This window comes from Cuculus canorus, chromosome Z, assembly GCF_017976375.1.
Source record: "Cuculus canorus isolate bCucCan1 chromosome Z, bCucCan1.pri, whole genome shotgun sequence".
In the NCBI taxonomy this organism is placed as follows: Eukaryota; Metazoa; Chordata; class Aves; order Cuculiformes; family Cuculidae; genus Cuculus; species Cuculus canorus.
The window spans coordinates 77,320,549-77,341,011 of record NC_071441.1 but is presented as its reverse complement, the minus strand read 5'-3'; the positions used below and the strand labels follow the sequence as shown (position 1 = coordinate 77,341,011).

The window sequence follows — 20,463 nt, the reverse complement described above, 5'->3', positions numbered from 1 at the left end:
AATCATCTCACGAAACACAGGTGTGAGAAAATTATGCTGATTTCTACAAAAAGTCGGCTGGAATCAAATTCTATCAAATAGAATAAATCCATGTTAGATGGAAGCTGAAATCTCTGCGAGTGCCTATCAAGCCCTAAGCCCTGATCCTAAGTGTAACCCAGGCTGCAATCGCTGACGTGACCAGGGACCGACCGTGGGGCAGAATTTATGCCTCATGCACCTCATCCTGTCTCAGGATTTCCATGTGAGTGCGATCACTTTGGGGTAAGGTGCCTATTGATGTGCAGGAACAGGAGGGAATTCAGATCAATAGATCCAACAGGAAAGTCCTACAGGAATGCTGGGGAGGAGCTCTTGATCAGGGAGTGCAGGGACAGGACAAGGGGGAACGTCTTTCAGCTGAAAGAGGAGAGATTGAAATGAGATCTTAGGAAGAATTGAGTGAGACCCTGGCTCGGGTTGCCCAGAGCAGTGGTGGCTGTCCCATCCCTGGAGGGGTTCCAGGCCAGGTTGGATGGGGCTTGGAGCCCCTGATCCAGTGGGAGGTGTCCCTGCCCATGGAAATGGATGCGCTTTGAAGTCCCTTCTGACCCAACCCACTCCATGATTCTATCCTGCTTTTCCAAGCCTTTTTCCAACCTGTCCCTTAAGTCCACTCCAACACGGGAAACCTCAAAACATCAAGTTGTTTTCATAACACATAAGAAGCAGCTTTTACCGAGGTGCCGACTGAGAGGGGAAAACACTGACAGAGTTTGCAAAGACAATAAAACCTGTACAGAAAAGTTTGGCGTGTGTGTAAACACAGAGGGCAGTTTTTTTCCTTTAAAAGTCAAAGTTTACCTCACAGTAATTTCATCCCACAGCAATTTTCTAATTGTTCATTAAAAAAACATTAATTGCATGTAAAATGCATAATTTACCACTCTTTGGAAGTGAAAATAGAAAACTCCAGGGGGGCAAAAGTTGGCACAAAATCAGACATCTGATTTATCCCTATAAAATCAGTCTCCGGGTACTGTTAATTATTATAACTTGTAGGAGAAGATATTAATTTTCTGAGTAAAACAATTATTTTTAACACAGCTATGCATTAATTGTGAATACACAATACTGTAAAAAGCACTATATCTTTCAGAAAAATCTGCATACACCTCTGCTGATCACACTTAGCCCACAAAGCTACACTTTAGCATGAGTGCAGAACTAATATTTGGGATTTGTAATTCAGGAAAACTCCACCCAGCAACAAAAGATTAACAGAAAACATGGCACCATCACGCTACATGGTCTCACGATTACTGTCTCCTCTTTTAATGAAGATGTAGCACACCACTTTGTGGGCTTAATTTACGCTATAGATCAAAACTATGTGAAATTTTCCAGTTCTCAGCTGGGGGGAAGGGCGATTGCTACTTCCAAGAATTTAAACGCACACTATTATTTCAGTTTAAAAAATTAGCATCTCTGAGCAATGGCACAAGCCTGCTAGGATGTGTTTAATCTGGCATTGAAATTCCTGATTCTCATAAGTCCAAATAATATTACGATTATTTTACCCCTACAAATAACCACTCGAACCTTCAGTTCAAGTCAAATATTTCTAGCTTGTTTGTTCAAATAATTTAAAGGAGTAAAGGAATTACCACGGTACTGTGCACTTAAGAGCTTTTCTTTCAGCTCTTCCGGCAACCTTGTTTGCTTTCCTAACTATAGTTTACTAAGGAATCGCATTTCTCTCTCACTCTAGATATACATGCATGCGTGTAAAATGCAAACAGCTCTGTGCACCTAGGTAGGCATGTACACGTGTATCTGAACATACACAGCCAGGTAACATCGAGATGCAAAAAATACATAGCATCATAGAACCACAGAATGGTTTGGGTTGGAAGGGACCTTACAGCCCATCCAGTCCCACTCCCTGCTATGGGCAGGGACACCTCCCACTGGATCAACAGCTCCAAACCCCATCCAACCTGGCCTGGAACCCCTCCAGGGATGGGACAGCCACCACTGCTCTGGGCAACCTGGGACAGGGACCCCCCACCCTCACAGCAGAACATTTCTTCCCAAGATCTCATCTCAATCTCCCCTCTTTCAGATTCAAACCATTCCCCCTTGTCCTGTCCCATCACTCCCTGATCCAGAGCCCCTCCCCAGCATTCCTGGAGCCCATTTCAGTCCTGGAAGCTGCTCTAAGGTCCCCCTGCAGCCTTCTCTTCCCCAGGGTGAACAACCCCAACTCTCTCAGCCTGTCCTCGTAGGGAAGGTGCTGCAGCCCTCGCGTCGTCTCCGTTGCCTCCTCTGCACTCTCTCCTATCGATCCATCTCCTTCCTGTACTGAGGACTCTGGAACTGGACACAAGACTCCAGGTGAGGTCTCATCAGAGCAGAGCAGGAGAATCTCCTCTCTTGTAAGGCAAGTGCAGCAGTGCATACACAAAACCACCTTCTTACGTATGTGCAAGCAGATATACATATACCCATCTCACCATATGCATTGTCTAAAGCATCTCCGTTTGCAGAGCCACATTTCACACCATGTCCAAACATGCACAAACATAGAGGTCTTTTCCAACCTTAATGATTCCACAGTTCTATGAATCTATATGTAAAATAAACAGAAATATATTTTCTGCCAAACTGGACGAGGATATCTCTCTCCCACTGGTGTCTGTAGTGAGACAACTTACTGCCAGTATTTCTGCAGCAGGCAGTGAGTGTGAATTGTAATGAGGATAGTGTGAATTGGTTGAAACACAGTCCAATTTTCCCCCTACTCCACCATGCCGACTAGACCATGTCCCAACTCAACTATTACATGGCCACAAGATTTTTGACCCCCTCCAGGGACGGTGACTCAACCACTGCCCTGGGCAGCCTCTTCCAATGCTTCACTACTCTTTCTACAAAGAAAATTTTCCACTATAAAGTCTAAATCTCCCCTGCTGCAACTTCTGTTTCTTGTCCTATCCCTTGTTACTTACGAGATGAGACCTACACCCACCTCACCACAACCTCCTTTCAGTGAGCTGTAGTAGAGCAATGAGGTCTCCCCTCAGCCTCCTCTTCTCCAGGCTAAACACCCTCAGATCCCTCAGCCACTCCTTATAACCCCCATGCTCCAGACCCTTCATCAGCTTAATTTAATTTAACAAAAAGAATGAAGTAAATAAATAATCTCTCACTACCAGTTATTTACAAAGTCTCTCATTTTAAAAAAAAAAAAAAAGAGAAAATTCCTTGACTGTCTCACTACTTAAATTGGGGACAGTCTCCTTCACAAAGGAAACAGGTGGCTCTCAGCAGTCGTTGCAGGAATGGCTTGAAAACAGTGACAGAAGAAATTGACTTTTGCTCTTTTCCAACAGACAGCAGTTTGTCGACTTCCATCTCCTTTTCTTTAGCATGATCTTGCAGACAACAAAGTTTCAAGAGGATCTTCCCTAAACCCTCCGATAAAATGCACCTCTTTGCCTATGCTTTCACTTACAGATTCTAGCTCGAGGCATTCGACGCTCCAAGGCAAGCTTTGATAAAGGACCCTTGCTGTCTGCAGTGCCCTGAATTACAGCAGCTCCATTTTCCTCTGCTCGATGCTCTAGGTAAATGCCACAAAGGTCACTTTGTTAATTCAATACCAACCTCATGTTAGAAATCATTTGCACAAGGCTGCAAAAGTCAGTGTCTTTTTTTAATACTGATATTAAGGTTTTCTTAACACTATAAAGCCATAGAAATGAATTTAAATTACAGAGGAATAAAGTGGGTGCCTTGCGAAGTTGCCTAATATCCCAAGATAAGACATCAAGGCAGGTCAGATGAGTCCCACCTGGAGGTGACTATTTTCCTCCACAGAACAATAGACGTTACTGTGCCTTAAATGACAAACTTCTGGGAACGTGCAGTTAAAAGAGATTATTGTCCATTGGGCATCACTCACAGCAGGGAGCTTCCAGCAGGTAGGGCTCCAATTTGACCCAACATGTAGAAGGATGGTGGCTTCAGATGGGAAGGGATAGATAGGGTAAGCAAGCCTGCTCCACAAAGCAGGTCAGAGTTATACAACTCCTACTGCTGAAAGGTCCACAGAGCTTCACTGCATGCCACAAAACCTCAGAATACTTGAAGGCATGCTTCTTAAGACCTCCTGAAAGACCAGAAAGCATAACTACTGCTCCTACACCTGAGTTGGGGCAATCCACAGTTTCAGTGCAGGATGGGGAATGATGTTTTTGAGAGCAGCCCAGCAGAGAAGGACTTGGGGTGCTGGGGATGAGAAGGCTGACGTGAGCCGCCAACGTGTGCCTGCAGCCCAGAAACCAACCGTGTCCTGGGCTGCATCCAAAGCTGCGTGGCCAGCAGGGAGGGAGGGGATTCTGCCCCTCTGCTCTGCTCTGGGGAGACCCCACCTGGAGTCCTGTGTCCAGTGCTGGAATCCTCAATGTAAGAAGGATATGGAGCTGTTGGAACGGGTCCAGAGGAGGCTACAAAGACAATCCAAGGGCTGGAGCAGCTCTGGTCTGAGGACAGGATGAGAAAGTTGGGGTTGTTCAGCCTGGAGAAGAGAAGACTCTGAGGAGACTTTCCAGCAAACTTCCAGTACCTGCAGCGGCATCAAGAAAGCTGGGGAGGGACTGTTTACAAAGGCTTGTAGAGATAGGACGAGGGGCAATGGGTATAAACTGGAGAGAGGCAGATTTGAACTAAACATAAGTAGGAATTTCTTCATGATGAGAGTGGTGAGGCACTGGGATAGATTGCCCATAGAAATGGTGGCTGCCCCATCCCTGGAGGTGTTCCAGGCCAGGTTGGATGGGCCTTGGGCAGCCTGATCCAGTGGGAGGTGTCCCTGTCCTTTGCCAGAGGATTGGAACTGTATGATTTTTAAGGTCCCTTTCAACCCAAGCCATTCCATCATTCTAGGGGGTTGCCATGCCTCTCTCCAGAAGACCTTTAATGAGAACAGAAACGACACTATGAGCAAGTTCGAGAAATCACTGGTTGGCTCTTTAAGAGACACAGAGGGGTATTTTTCATCTGCTCTTCAAGCTTATTAGGGCTGTGAATGCCAGGAATGTATTTCATGTAGTAACAGAGGGGAAAGGGAAGGCCTTCAGTACTTACTGTTTTAAAACTAATAACCTCAAAGAAGGAATACAAGAATACAGCTCTTTCAGTCATAGTTTTGGGAGGCATCTGCCAAAGATTTTGGGGAAAATGTTTACCAGTTATCATTTATAAGACCAGCTTCCTCCCAGAAGCCAGACAGGCAATTCCTAGGGGTGGATTTTGGAAACCGCTGTCTGCTCAGTATTTTATATTACACAGTAATGTATATGCCATCAAGAAATGTTCTACAAAAAATGAGAAACAAATTCAGATAAGTTGCTGACAGATCGTATAGTAAGAGGCCAAATTTTCATCATACATTTGCTGAATTACCTTTTAAAATCTAATTTATTGTCAGGCTAATTCTAGTCTCATTTGGAGCTTACTAGCGCTAGGATGATCAGCATTTTATGACAGCCATACATTACAGCTGTGTCGTACTCTTTTACTACAGGAATCTCAGAAGCATTTTACCATCCTTCATAGGTTTTGGCAGTTGTTTAGCCTTAACTGTGCTAAGCAGGTCCCCATCCTCACTTTACTTTGTGGAGAAGTGGCCAACAGGACATTTACACGGCCATGGCAGTGTCACAGAGCAGTTTGGGAAATGAGATTTTAGACCTGCTATGATTGAAAACCTGATAGAAAATCAGAAAAAAAACCCCATCTCCCTCAAAGGGAACCAGCGTTGGCATCAGGTTTACTCATGGGAAGGACCATGAGACCTTTAGTTCTACAGCTCAGCCAAGGAGAAGCATTTGGGATGGAAAACTCTGCATCAGTGTCCATTTAGCTGAGGAAGTTAACCCCGGCTGCAGGAGTGTCTGGCTGTATTCTTTTCTTTTTTTGGATGTTTTTTTAGTCATGCAATGACCCAGATTGACCTTGTATAAAGGTTTACTTATTTCTGACACAACCCATTTACCTACCATATGGGTATAGAGAATTTAGCTGCAAAGCCTGGAGCCCAGCAAAGGGTGATGCGAGGAAACTCCTGGCCGCGTAGGAGATGTCAGGAACAATCAGAACTAATGAAATAGTTATTGCTATCAGGTATTTGGCATATTAATGTGCAGAGACAGATCTCATTTACTGAGACAGACTCTGGCAATATAAATTATCGGACACTCGAACGCTATCACACTCCACATTTAAGAGCCATTTGAATTGTACTCAGGTAGTTTCACTCATCTGCAATCTGAGGAATGTGTTAATAAATACAGGACTGAATCACACCATTGATTTGTAAGTGGAATTTCCCATTAAAACCTGTCAAGAGTATTACTTTAAAAAAAATTAATGGTATAATATAGCCCAGGGTTCTGCTATAACGTACTCCTGACAGTATAGCTCTTTGAGTCTCACAGGTGATAGATAATCTTGTTTGTTCTATATTGTCATCGCAGTATCTTTCTTTCGCGCCTCTGCTGCAGACAGAGGTGTCGCTGCCACCAGCAGAAGCTGGTGTCCACCTCTGGTGAGCAGCGAATTAAACAACCAAGAACAAAACCTACACCTTTCTTCCCATTTTCTTGAGTAGCAGTGCCTCATTAGCGTGGCCAGCATCTCCGTCCAGCAAGAACTGGAAACCCACCGCTCTGATACTGCCACAATGGACTCAGCTCTGGTTTCTCTCTGTTTGAATTTGAGCTTGTTCTCCCAAGTCTCATGTGTTCAGTGTCTTTTGGAAAGCTAGCTGGCTTTGTAGTTATCGACAGATGCACTTGTCATTCCTGGGATGTTCTGTGAGCACCGATATGAAAAGGAGAAGTAAAGTGAGTAAAAACACACCAACAGCGCCAATCTGGCACACACAGGGATATCCTTGTAATTCTTCATCAGTGGCCTCACCCAACAATCCTTCAAGAATTTGTGATAAAGACAGATTGAGCTTAGGGAAGGAACATCAGGGAGGGGGGAGAAAAAAGCCAGAGTATTATTTTATTGCACATTTGAGATTAAAACCATACTTGATTCACAAAAAAACAATTTGCAATGAAGCGGCGGTGCCAAGGGATTTGGGTGGCTCCATGCCAGCGTGCCCATTTAAATAGGAAACCTCCCCTCGGTCAGGATCAGAAAACTTGCTCATTAAGAAAGTCATTGCGCTGCCCTCTTTGTGACTGGTTGGTTGAGCACAGAGCATTACTCACAACCTCGAGTGGCCGCTGTCCTTGCAGTGATATCATTTTCCATTGATTGTAATTGAGTTCTATTAATGATGTAATTCAATTAGACACAAATCAAGAGATAACTAATACTTTTAATAACGTAACACCAGCTTCTGACAAAGATGGAAAAGGTTGATACAGTTACTGGTAACAGAACATCCCTCTTTGGAGAGATGTTAACAACCCTTTTAATACCAACGCACCTGCTATAGCGAACATATTTGGTTGCAGAGCATCAGCGCCTTATGTGAGCACACACAGAATGCAAATGATGAACAACAAATTGTGTTAGGAGGATTTCGTTGATGTGAAGGTGTCTCTGTGGAAGCCAGCGAAGATTTATTCAGATTGAGAATCTGGCCTAATGTATTGAAACAACCTTTCTCTCTCTTTTTGTAATTGTTTAAATCATTAAAATTTGATGGATTAAAAAAAAATCTGATTTATTCCCCATTACTGCAGGCTTAGAGAATTGTGTGGGCAGCATGGAAATACAGCTGTTTACCCAGTTTTCTCCTGAATCTTTCATCCAGATGACCTTTATTTCAGATTAATGAAAACAAAGAATGAGTAACGTTTGCGTGAGGGGGGGATCACAGCAAACTGTGTAACTGTCTTCCCTAAAACTGAATAAATTTCTCGTAACACAGACCTGCTATTCCAAAGCACACATCTGTTTTAATTTTGACAAACTGAGTATCCCCTTACTTTTAATGTCAAAACGAATTAGTCAGAAATCTGAAAACACAAACCCCCATGATTTCTGCAAGAAGTATTGCATGTACAACACCCTTACTCCTACAGCATTTTTAAATCTGACACATTAATATCTTCTAAGCATCCTTATATACTGGTTTGCTAAATGTCCTATTAACCCTTGGACTAATGGAGCTATCAGCCCATTTTGGCATCTCTTTCACAGGAACAGAAAATTTCTACATTTATGAAACTCTGTGGACACTGAAAAAAAGCTATTTTGGCACTATCCAGTGGTGTGAAACCATCTCCATCTTCCGTCTTCTTAATCATGAATGGTAAAACAAGAGCTGTCATATTCAGTTGATTTTTTTGACTGATTTCACACTGTTTCTCACACAGGAGGACGAATTGTTCATTGTGTCCAGGGAAAAAGGTTTGGAGCCCCCGTAAATAAATATATAAAAATCCCAATGTCCTTTTTAGAAGCAAAGTCTAAAACTAGGACTACCTTCATATGTATAACGGACTCCTCTTCAATAATTCACCTAAACCTTTTCTATCTTGTGAGCAGAAAATCACGTAGGAATCTTTCTTCCCAAGCAGAATGGGAGATTGTGGGCCTTTTTGCTAAATGTATAAATAACGCAGGATATATGAATAACTAGTCATGACAATAGCACATTCAGCAGCATCTATAACAGAACAAAGGCAGGACAAACTAGGAAAAAGGGCTTTCACTTTAGGTAAGATACACACAAGCACCGTGACATTTGGAAAAGGAGTATGAAATTCACAGAATTTGATGGATATGGGGAAAATGGCTACAATACTACAATCGTATGAAAAATACATGAAATACCATCTCTGGCCGTCTCCTAAAACACACATCTCCTTCTTCTGTTGGACCACCCACCACCACGGCCCTCGATGTGGCCATTTTGCACGTGGTTCAGCACAAACTCCAGCCCAGACCATGGTTTCTAATCACAGTCCTACAGAAAATTGCATTGGTCCTTCCCTGGGGTCTGGCGCAAGCATCTGCCACCAAGGCAACAATGATCAAACCTGAACATGAGCAAGAAATGCATTGCTTCTTCAGCAGTCAACAGGCTGGTTTGTTTGGGTCTCACCATGACTACAGGCTGTTCTGTGACTTCACCACCAAGGAAGAGCAGAAGTGAAGCTTTCATGGCTTTTTTTTCCCTTTTCCTCTTCTAAGGATCAGAAGGCAGAGAAGAAAAAAAAGGGAAAATGGATGAATGCCCCTCAGAGCCTTTTAAAATGTCTTCTTCCCTGATGATTTCAAGAGGAAAAAAAAAAAATGAATATTGTGGACACAAACTCAAAAGAATGCTTTTAAAATGCTTTTTAGTCTTTGATGTGTGAGGGAAAGAGCGTCAGAGGGACCGACATTCATAGAATCATAGCATCAGAATAGTTTGGGTTGGAAGGGACCTCAAAGCCCATCCAGTTCCATACCCTGCCATGGGCAGGGACACCTCCCACTGGATGAGGCTGTCCAAGCCCCATCCAACCTGGCCTGGAACAGGGATGGGGCAGCCACCACTGCTCTGGGCAACCTGGGCCGGGGCCTCACCTCTTTCATCATGAAGAAATTCCTCCTTATGTCTACTCTAAATCTGCCCCTCTCCAGTTTATACCCATTGCCCCTTGTCCTATTTCTATGAGCCTTTGTAAACAGTCCCTCTCCAGCTTTCTTGATGCTGCTTCAGGTACTGGAAAATTGCTATAAAGTCTCCTCAGAGCCTTCTCTTCTCCAGGCTGAACAACTCTAACTCTTTCAGCCTCTCCTTGTATGGAAGGTGCTCCAGCCCTCGCATCATCTTTGTAGCCTCCTCTGGACCCATTCCAACAGCTCCATAACCTTTTTACATTGAGGATTCCAGAATTGGACATGGGACTCCAGAGGAGATCTCACAAGAGAGGAATAGAGGGGCAGAATCCCCTCCCTCGCCCTGTTGGCCACGCTGCTTTTGATGCAGCCCAGGACACAGTTGGTTTCTGGGCTGCGAGCACATGTTGCCGGCTCATGTCGAGCTTCTCATCAATCGGCAACCTCAGGTCCTTCTCAGGGCTGCTCTCAAGCATGTCATCCCCCAGCCTGTATTGAAATCAAGAGTTGCCCCAACTGAGATGTGGGACATTGCCCTTGGCCTTGTTGAACCTCATGAGGTTCACACAGGCCCACTTCTCCAGCTTGTCGAGGTCCCTCTGGATGACATCCCATCCATTCAGCAAGAACTCTGCACCAAACAAGGCCTCTCAAGCAGCTGTGGCTAAGGATGAAACGCTCAACTGCTGCCGGCCCCAAGATAACCCACTCCTTGCTCCTAAGTCAATTCCACCTCTGGGGAAGCAACCTTCAGCTTCTAATTGCAACACTTTTGGGACCCCTGCCTTTAGAAAGAAACACTTCATGCAATTATATCAATTGACCTTGTCCAGAGCTGTCATGTTTTGTCTAATTACTGCTCTCAGAGCTTGACAGACAGGCAGAAATGTCCGCCAGTTTAGCTGCAGGTCACACTGTTGACACAGGCTCGAGCCTTCAGACGCTTTCTGAACCAAGATTTCTCATATTCACCGAACCAGATTCAGTTGCCAGGCACTTTTATGTTCTTCCTCGAAATACACTGCATGAAAAAAAAAGGACAATGAACTTGAACTAAGCCTCTAAAATAAGGTTTATGAGGTTGATGCTCAGCTATGCCAAGAGCAACCACCTCCGGCTCACTAGGATTGTGCTGGCCAGCAGCACAGACATTGCCGTGGGATGGGCCAGGGACGGGCACGAGCTCTGAGTGTGTAGGCAGTGGAGCACAGGCAGATCAGGCTGCCTGGCCCTGCAGGGCAGGACCGCAGCATCCATCCAAGATCAATCTGTTCAGCTTGTCAGAAAGGATATGAAGATGTGCCTTCACTGTACATCACACCTTCTCCGGCAGAAGTCTCTGCTGATTTACTGGGGAAAGGTACAGCAAGAAGCTGAAGCCAAGCAAATTCAAATAAGAAATAAAGGAAAAACAAGCAAGCAAAAAGTAATCCAGTGAATGCAATCAGCCGTGCCAAGGGAGAAGAATGTTCTCCAGCCCATCACATTGCTGCAAGGTAAATAGGAGAAGTTATACAAATTGACCATATGCAGAACAGAGCAAATGATTCCTCTTTTAGAGGAAATATTATCTGTTGCCATCCTGGCTGCAAGATCTCAAGCACACGTACAGGGCTCACGCAAGGACTTCTCCTTCATTGCATTGCCTTGAGACTCGCACCTGAGACTAGTCAGGCAGAAGATACAAACTCTGTGCTGCTGTTTTTTATGACAACCTCTCTTTATTCAGTATGCCTAAGAGCAAGCACGGAGCTGCAAAATAATAGTTAACTGTAGTCCAATTTATAATGCTATAATCTCTCTCTTTTCTTAATCTTTCATTGCATAAACTACCCATACCCCAGAGTAACCTTGCTGCTACTTCTGCCAAACCAGCCTGTACACACATTGCTGCACTGAGATTTGATAGAGCATTGGGCAGTGGCAGAGACAGTGAAAGGAATGCAGTGGGAGTAAAAAAAACCTTGAGAAATAGCAGACAAGAGCAGTGTTGTAATATTGGGGGGGGGGGGCGGGGGGGCGGGGGGGCGGGAGGAACAGTAAGCAAAGGCAACTTGGCAATACAGAAATGTTTCTCCTTACCCGTTCAGGACAAACACAGTCCCCATCAGCACGTCTGAAGCCCCATGGACTGACAGAGTGTACAGAACATGGACAACAGGCTGTGAAACTATTATTATATAAAAATGATAAAAATATGGTTTTGGAGACTGTCATTTATTGTAGAGCGCTTCTGGTGACTGAAGAGCTGACCTGAGCTCAGCTAATCCACAGAGCCTCTCAATAGAGTCGCAACCCTGCAATTTATAAAGCTCTCCATCCGCTCCCTAACGAGCAGCCTCACCTCCCACGGTATATCCTCCTCCCACAGAAGGTCCATATCATGCAAGCACCACCTCCAACACTTGGATAAATTCTGTGTTTTGTAACACAGTGCCATATTAAGTGTCCAACCACACTACCCTCTACAGCTAAAACAAATGCTTCCATCAACATCTGGCTGTTTGGGGGATATTTCTTTGCCCTGAAGCTATGTTCACAGAGCAGTTCTGTGTATTTCCACTATCTTTATTTTACACTTTACATATTTTCATCACCCTTTGATACTACAGTAAGACCCCGGAAGAGAAGGGCAGTATCTGTTTCATTGAGTCAAAATTTCCCAAGAGAGATGGAAATTGATATCAAAACTATGGAACTGACAAAATCAGTGGCAGTGGTGTTTCACCTTCTGCTTCCAAGCCGGAAGAGCAAGAACCATGTGAACCCTTGATGCTGGAAAATTGTGACCATGGGCTGGGTGCATGCAATCAATCCAGTGAATCCGACGGGTTATAAAGCTCCATAGAAATAAACAAAAAAACATCAAAACTTCAGCAGCCTCCCTGTTTCCAACTCTGCTTCGCAGCGCGAGAAGATACCCAGTTTTCAGCCAGCAATGCGATTTTCAAGAAGATGCTATTCCTTCAGCTTCTCTTTGACAATCAATATTTTGCTGAAACTTCGGGCAGCAATTTAGAGTAGTTTTCAGTGTATTTTGAATACTTCAGAGCATTTATAAAATTACAGCACATATTGGCATTACCAGCGACAAATGACTGCCATCAACCAAGACAGAAATTGAGACATTTAACTGTGCGTTTATCACGCCTCTCTGAGAATTCAACTTCCTTTATAGTGCAGACATCTCCAAACTCTTGAGCGAGATGTTCTGTCATTAGCCCAATTTTACTGTAACCCTTCACATCAAAGCTGAAATCGAGAAATGTTGCCAGAAAGAAACAATTCTGCAAGGTTTAAAACTATCTGATATGTTACCTTTCAGGAATATTATACTCTGTTTTACCACTGAATTTACTGTCGGAAATAAGGAGATACGCTTCGCTTTCACTCATCGCTTTCCATAGTTGGATAGTTTTCCTTGCAGGAGGTGGTGCAGAAGACACAAAAGGAGCCAATCTCAAATGTCCAAGGCTCTCTACCCATATTAAAAATAATTTCCAAGCATCTTTTACCTTGCAGAGGAGACCACTGAAGCTTTTCAACAGTAGAAGTGGTAAAGTAGGCTGTGAAGTTTAAAGAAGGGGTAGGGAGGAGGAGATAGGCAATAAACACATTAAGTGGATTTATTCCCCATGGACTAGAACCAGTAACAATTTATCCCATCCCCACAAAAAGCATTTGAGAGGAAATTCTTTAAAGAGGATAGAAAAGGAGCTGGATAGAAAGCAGCACAAACACTACTACTGAAGCCAGTTCCCTGCAAACCACCAGAGCTCAGCTCTGCCCATGGAGCAACCTCACAGTTCTGATGGGGAATGCTGTGGCACTGATTTTAGGGCAGATGAATTTTCAGGCCAGCATGGAGAATAGAATCCCCTTGGGCAAATTAAAGTTCAGAGTGTATAGAGATTCTGGGAATAGCAAAGAGCAGCTGGTGATGGATGCCTTCCAGAGGAGCAGGGACCACTAAACATCATGCAGACCAGGGTGTCACATCCCAAGCCGATGTTCTCCCACCTGGGCAGGAGCACCTCCATCCCACCCACAGCACCATGTCTCTGGAAAGAGGGATGGAAGGGAAAGGAGGACAGGGCCAACGTGTTTACTTTGGATTCCAATGGAAGGAAAAAAATTAGGCCAATGTTTCACCCAAGGGATAATTTTAACAGAGTAAGTGAATTTTTTTGCCTTCAGTTAATTAATCATGAAAGTCTCCGTGGAATTTGTCAGTATACTTTTTATTCAGGCAAGGCGAACATTTTAAGAAATTTCCATCTATTTGTATTACAACAAAGAGACTCGGCTGCACCGACTCACGCTGTTATAGATCTGCACTTCAGCAGAAGGGAGGATCAGGGACGTAGAAATGCCATCCCCTCTTTGAGCATCAGCTGCTTTCACAACCACCTTGTTCAATACACCAAGTGACTGATTCCTGTAAATAGCATCAACCGAGGGATTCACAATAGCAAACTCGAGGCCAGAACCTACCTGTAGGCTCGTGTGTAGCCTTCGAGTCCGGGCATCCCTACCTGCACAGCAAAGCCTTCTCTTGGGCTAGCATAGAAAGAAGCTGGCCATCTTTAGTCTGGGAAGATGCTGAAACACTAGGAAAGAGCAAACTTCTTTCACACTAGCATATTTGCTGAAGTCTCTGCAACCTCCTCCAGCAAGGATGGAGGTACAAATCCATCGCAGAGCTTTGTCCTTGCAGCTGGATATGCGGCGCAAGCAGGCACAGAGGAAACACTCAATTTTGTGGCATTATTTTCTCTCGTTAAAATAACACTTGAAAAAAAACAGTACTGGCCCTCTAAAGGACATCTCATCGAAAATCCATGTGCTGAGTGACTGATGAAAGACTGAAAGAGTTATTTTAGCTGCCATGTCACAGGACTGACAGCACGCTCCTGTTAGAAGAGGCCAGCCCAGGCGCTACACGCAACACACGCTTCAGGGACAAGCTCAGGCAGAGCCTGGGTTATTGCAGGATGGCGTTAAAATAACAGGGTATGAGGAAGTGCCAGCCCGCATACATCACCCAGGCAAAAAGGTGAGACAGGACAGGGATGCAAAACAAGGCGCTCTGCTTCCTTGGTGGTGGAGCGAAAGCCTGTGTGGGCTTGGAGAAGGCGGCACTTGCTCCTCCATCACTACTGGAGCTGCTCCAGAGAAATGCAAACAGCAAGGTCAGCATGCTAGCCCTGAACGTAACCCTGATCTGACGATGTGAAGAACTTGTCTCGATTGCAAGCTGCAGCTGGAAAGAGAAGTACCACAGGTTTTCCTCTCTAAGTTTGAGAAGCGGAGATGTATGTATTAATCACTTTGATCCTGGAAGCCCTTGCTGCAGACCAAAATCCTGCTGTGAATCTGCATAGCAAAGCCCTTACAGTCCTGCCCCATAGACCTTAATGTCCCAGAGTAAAACCAGCAAGCAAAGGCACGTTCAGACAAGCAAAGAAATACATGGAGAATATCTTGATGGCACTGCCATGTGTTGGGCTCTGGAACTGACCTTTCAGGTGAAGTTTTGTATTGGGAAGGACAAAGGGAGTAGCAGTGAAGGATAAATGAACGACGTGTGAAATCTAAGCACCACTACAGTTGGCATAATGTCATTGAAAACAAACATTCCTGACTCTGTATTTGAAGTCAGCATCGGTCCTGTATCCGTCTGGATGTGGAGAAGGCGGGAGTGAGAATGAAAAGATAAAAAATAAGAAGAGCCGAATAAAAAAATATTCAACAAACCATGGAAAGAAGAAGAGTAAACAAATGTAAATTGCTCATCCTCCCTGAAGCTCATTTCCATTTTTAAAAGCGCTCTCGCGAGTGCACGGAGGTTGCCCCACTCTGATAATACTTATGGTGGCTCACACACCTCCTAACACCGAGGGCAGCTGCAGTGCATGTGAGATGGATGCTGTGACAGGTCACTGGTGATTTATACTGCACCACTCACAGAAGTGATTGCCATAGTACCCAGACCTCGTGGAGCTCTGACAGGCTGCACCAACACTAAATTCCTCACCAAGATCTAGTGGGAGTCAAAGACATCAAACACACAAGCCATTCACAAAAAACCTTTGAGAATGAGTTGAATTCCCACCTACAGACAGAACAAAAAAAAAAAAGAAGGGGAAAGTATTTTGTGGCGACCTTAATACCTACACAGAACAAACGCTACAGCACCATAGTAATCAGGCACTACATAACTTACATCTGCCTTTATCAGGAACACGTTTCCCATGGTCTCTTTCCAAAATGGCAAACACTGCCTATCACCTGTTCTTCCACTCTCATATACATGTTTTTTAACCAGGAAGAGTCCGATGTCACGCTTTACTTTTTGTTCCATTCCCCAAAACCTTTTGCCCCTTATACACAATGGCAAACGACAGGTGCAGGACTTGACTCCACTGCAGAAGCAGAGCGTCCTTGCCCGTGCATGGATGCTCCACTGGCCTTGGGTACCAAAGTTTTGAATGCACCCCTTCACGCCCTCAGCAGCTCCAGGCTTTGGGCAGGGAGCAAGGAGGAGCCGGCCGCATTGTGCAGCATCTCCAGGAGCCCTTTGTTAGCAGCGCTCGCTGCCTGCCCATACCCTGCTGCGTGGGGACCATGGCAGGCACAGCGTGCTGCCCGCACCTCCCGCTCACAGCGCGCCAGCTCTCGAGTGGAATGGGAAAGCCAAGGAGATGCCACAGCCTCGTTTCAAGAGGGGCAGGATCTGCTTGATTCGGTTTTGTCAGCTGACTTGGGATGGCGACAGGGATGCTAAGGAAAGCACAAACTCGCAGGGGCCTCCAGAGCTGAGATGCTGGGAAAACTTTGCCCATTTGCAGCTTGTGAAGCTCAGCACAAGGATTTGGGGGCAACACAAAGATTCCACCTCCAAAAGCAGTGAACGCTTGTGTATCACGGGTGAAATACGAAAAGCACAAACAAGGCACACAGGTGGAAAACAGCCTGTTTCTTCCATGTACCACAAAGCAATGCTGACGCTGTGGAAGCAATGGGTTTGCAGCACATTTGGCCCCTGACACAGCACATGTCTTCCTTCCCTCCTCAGGCGCTCACATACAGAGGCTCTCCCTCCATCCTCTCCTTCGGCAGCAAAGCAGCCTGCAAGTCAATCATCTTTCACGAAGGAGGACCACTGCCATGTCTCCCGACTCCCAGCCTTTAAGCTGGAAAGGCAAGAGAGGCATCTATTCCTTATACTGCTCCCACTGTCCAGGTCCCACCTTCCACACAAGTAATTGCAAAGGACAATGCTGGGGACACACAGGCACAAGCACACACAGACGTGCATGCAAAATAAACCTCCTGGCTTGGCAGAGCAGATCCTCCAGTTTACTTCTTAACTCCCCAAAATCAGGACAATCACAAGAGACACCCGTTTGTGTGAAGGTAGCACCACCTCCGTGGGCGACTGCCATTGGCATACAGATTATAACCTGAGCTTTGCCAGGAGACACTGGGGATCTTTTTGCAAACCGCTTCTTATGCAGCACTTTCCCCATCACAAAAACCTGCTTTCACGCTGGTGTGAGCGATGTGGGGAGTTGGTTCCCATTGTTCCTCTGTCGCTGCTGCAAAACCACCGTACACAGATGTGTGCTCGGATCCCCTTTTGCGTATTCCAGACTCCCCTTTTCACAGGGTTTCTCCTGCCGAATTGTTTCTCTTTTTTTCTCTTGGAGAAAAATTAAATGAGCATGGGAGAAAAATATTTCCTTGCACGCATCTCTCTTCACCACGCACTCACAACCCCAAGCCTCCTGCAAATCAAAGCTGCACTTTCTTAGTTCTTAACACTTCTTGGCTCACACTCCCATTTCTCTTTTCTCTCTTTCTGAATAAGAGATCTGTGTTACCGCCGAGCCCTCCTCGACCCTCCCGCACCAGCAGCCCCAGAGCATCGCCGTGCAAGCTCCCTCTCTTCCTTCGTGACCCCAGCTCCACACACAACTGGTTTTGCCATTTTTAATTAGAAAATATGCCTGCCAAGTGTGGCGAGAGAGGAGCACCTCCGAAGAATCGCAGCATAATAGAGTTGGAAGATGCTTTACAGATAACTGCGTTTTCTGCCTTGCTAACTCGTCTGCTGCTCTTATTCCTCTACCCAGCGGAGGCAACCCCTTCCCTGGATTTCAGCACACAGACCCAAAAAGCTACAGGCAAATACATCCAATCGCAAGCCGGATCAGGTGCAAAAGAGTCACTGTACACATGCACACACCTATTATGCCACCTCCTGCCACATTTTTATTTTTTTCCATGGATTTTTTTCTTTCAAGGGCTGCCCTTTCTCTCCAATGCTGCGCAAGGTGTTTCTAACCCCGGTTCCCCTTTTCCCATCCGTGGGAAGTGATGCACAAGCTCACACTACCAAGCAACAACAACACAGGCAGCCTCCTCCTACCCCCCATAAAAAAAAAACCAAACCCAAATCATGCTTGTGGAGGGTGAGAAAAGTCCATGAGCACAAGAAGAAAAAGGGCACATCACACTCCGGGGTGAGGAGGGAATTTTCCTCCGCATCCTAAAGCAAAGGCAAAAGAGACAGAGCTGACTTACCGGAGACGCAAGGATGCAGGATGGCCAGCGCACAGCCGAAAAGGAGGAGAACAGCCAGCTTTGGTACCCAAACACATCCAACACTATTCTCCATATTTCAACCCGCTCCCAGAGTCGGGTCCGGAGCACCAGCAGCAGCCAGTGGCGCACGAGCAGCCTCTTCCTTCTCCTCCTCCCTGGGATGTGTTGGTCTTTTGGTTTTTCAGTTTTTCTTTTTTTTTTTTTTCTTTTTTTTTCCCCCCCCAATAACTGAGATCAGCAAAGGGAAAAGGGGTGCGGAGGGAGGAAAAAAAGTTGCGTTCAGTCCAGGAGGCTGCGAGGCTCGCAGCCGGGCGAGGGAACTAACTCAAGGAGACGGGAAAGGATGGAGAAGGTCTTTCCACCGCTGGAAAAACAACGGAGGAATATCCTGCTCCCCCCCGGCAAAAAACAAAAAAAACCAAAAAAAAACCAAACCCAAAATCGGATCCGTCCGTCGAGCATCAAAGGCGTCGCGGCGGCACCGAGAGAAGTAATAAAAGAGAAAACCACCAAAAATGAAAAAAGCGAGGGGTGGGAAAAGCCGCGTCGCGGGCGCAGCCGGAGCGGAGCCGGGAGGAGAGCGGCGCTGCCTCCTCCCCGCAGGCGCCGGAGGAGGGACGGGAGGCTGCGGCGAGCACTTGTTACGGGCGCCGCCAGCCCGGACCCGCGGCGGGGGCGGAGGGACGGAGGAGGGACGGAGGAGGGAGAGATGCGGGAGGGAGGGATGCGGGAGGGGAGAGGGCGCGCCGCGCTCCGAGCGCAGCGGCCGCCGCAGCGCCGGGCGGGGAGCGGGGGCGCCCCCTGCGGGCAGAGCGGGGCGCGGCGGGGAGAGCGGGACCGGGCTGCGAGGGATGAGCGGGACTGCGATGGCTCAGGGGGATGCGCTGCCTGAAAGGGGCTGTGCTGCCTCAGAGGGGCTGTGCTGCCTGAGACGCCTGTGCTGCCTGAGAGGGGCTGTGCTGCCTGACAGGGGCTGTGCTGCCTGAGAGGGGCTGTGCTGCCTGACAGGGGCTGTGCTGCCTCAGAGGGGCTGCGCTGCCTCAGAGGGGCTGTGCTGCCTCAGAGGGGCTGCGCTGCCTCAGAGGGGCTGTGCTGCCTGAAAGGGGCTGTGCTGCCTGAGAGGGGCTGTGCTGCCTGACAGGGGCTGTGCTGCCTCAGAGGGGCTGTGCTGCTTCAGAGGGGCTGTGCTGCCTGACAGGGGCTGTGCTGCTTCAGAGGGGCTGTGCTGCCTGACAGGGGCTGTGCTGCCTCAGAGGGGCTGTGCTGCCTGACAGGGGCTGTGCTGCCTCAGAGGGGCTGTGCTGCCTCACAGGGGCTGTGCTGCCTGACAGGGGCTGTGCTGCTTCAGAGGGGCTGTGCTGCCTGACAGGGGCTGTGCTGCTTCAGAGCGGCTGTGCTGCCTGACAGGGACTGTGCTGCCTCAGAGGGGCTGTGCTGCTTCAGAGGGGCTGTGCTGCCTCACAGGGGCTGTGCTGCCTGAGAGGGGCTGTGCTGCCTGAAAGGGGCTGTGCTGCCTGAAAGGGGCTGTGCTGCCTCAGAGGAGCTGTGCTGCCTCAGAGGGGCTGTGCTGCCTGAGAGGGGCTGCGCTGCCTGAGAGGGGCTGTGCTGCCTGAGAGGGGCTGTGCTGCCTGACAGGGGCTGTGCTGCCTGACAGGGGCTGTGCTGCCTCAGAGGGGCTGTGCTGCCTGACAGGGGCTGTGCTGCCTGACAGGGGCTGTGCTGCCTCAGAGGGGCTGTGCTGCCTCAGAGGGGCTGTGCTGCCTCAGAGGGGCTGTGCTGCCTGACAGGGGCTGTGCTGCCTGACAGGGGCTGTGCTGCCTCAGAGGGGCTGTGCTGCCTGACAGGGGCTGTGCTGCCTGACAGGGGCTGTGCTGCCTGTAGTGATTGCGCTGCCTGATAGGGATTGCACTGCCTGTGAGGGTTGTGCTGCCTGAGAGGGACTGCACTGCCTGCAAGAGCTGTGCTGTGTGATAGGGTTTAGCTGCCTGTAGTGATTGTGCTGCCTGATAGGGATTGCACTGCCCGATAAGGATTGTGCTGCCTGCAAGGGTTGTGCTGCCTGATAGAGATTGCACTGCCTAATAGGGATTGCGCTGCCTGATAGAGATTGTGCTGCCTCAGAGAGGCTGTGCTGCCTGAGAGGGACTGCACTGCCTGTAAGGGTCGTGTTGCCTGTAGTGATTGCACTGCCTGATGGGGATTGCACTGCTTGCAAGGGTTGTGCCTCCTGTTAGG

At 47.2% G+C, this 20,463-nt stretch overlaps 1 protein-coding gene across 4 annotated transcripts in view; it reads right to left on the bottom strand.

Annotated features, from left to right (window-relative positions):
* Nucleotides 1–18,887, bottom strand: part of DCC (DCC netrin 1 receptor) — a 177,888-nt gene extending 159,001 nt beyond the window's left edge. For all 4 annotated transcript variants that reach the window (XM_054054932.1, XM_054054935.1, XM_054054933.1 and 1 more), the window contains exon 1: nucleotides 18,208–18,887. In XM_054054932.1, the coding sequence (XP_053910907.1) occupies nucleotides 18,208–18,301 (94 nt within the window). In that variant the 5' untranslated portion in view covers nucleotides 18,302–18,887. The remainder of the gene's footprint in view (nucleotides 1–18,207) is intronic.
* Between the last annotated feature and the right edge of the window lie 1,576 nt (nucleotides 18,888–20,463).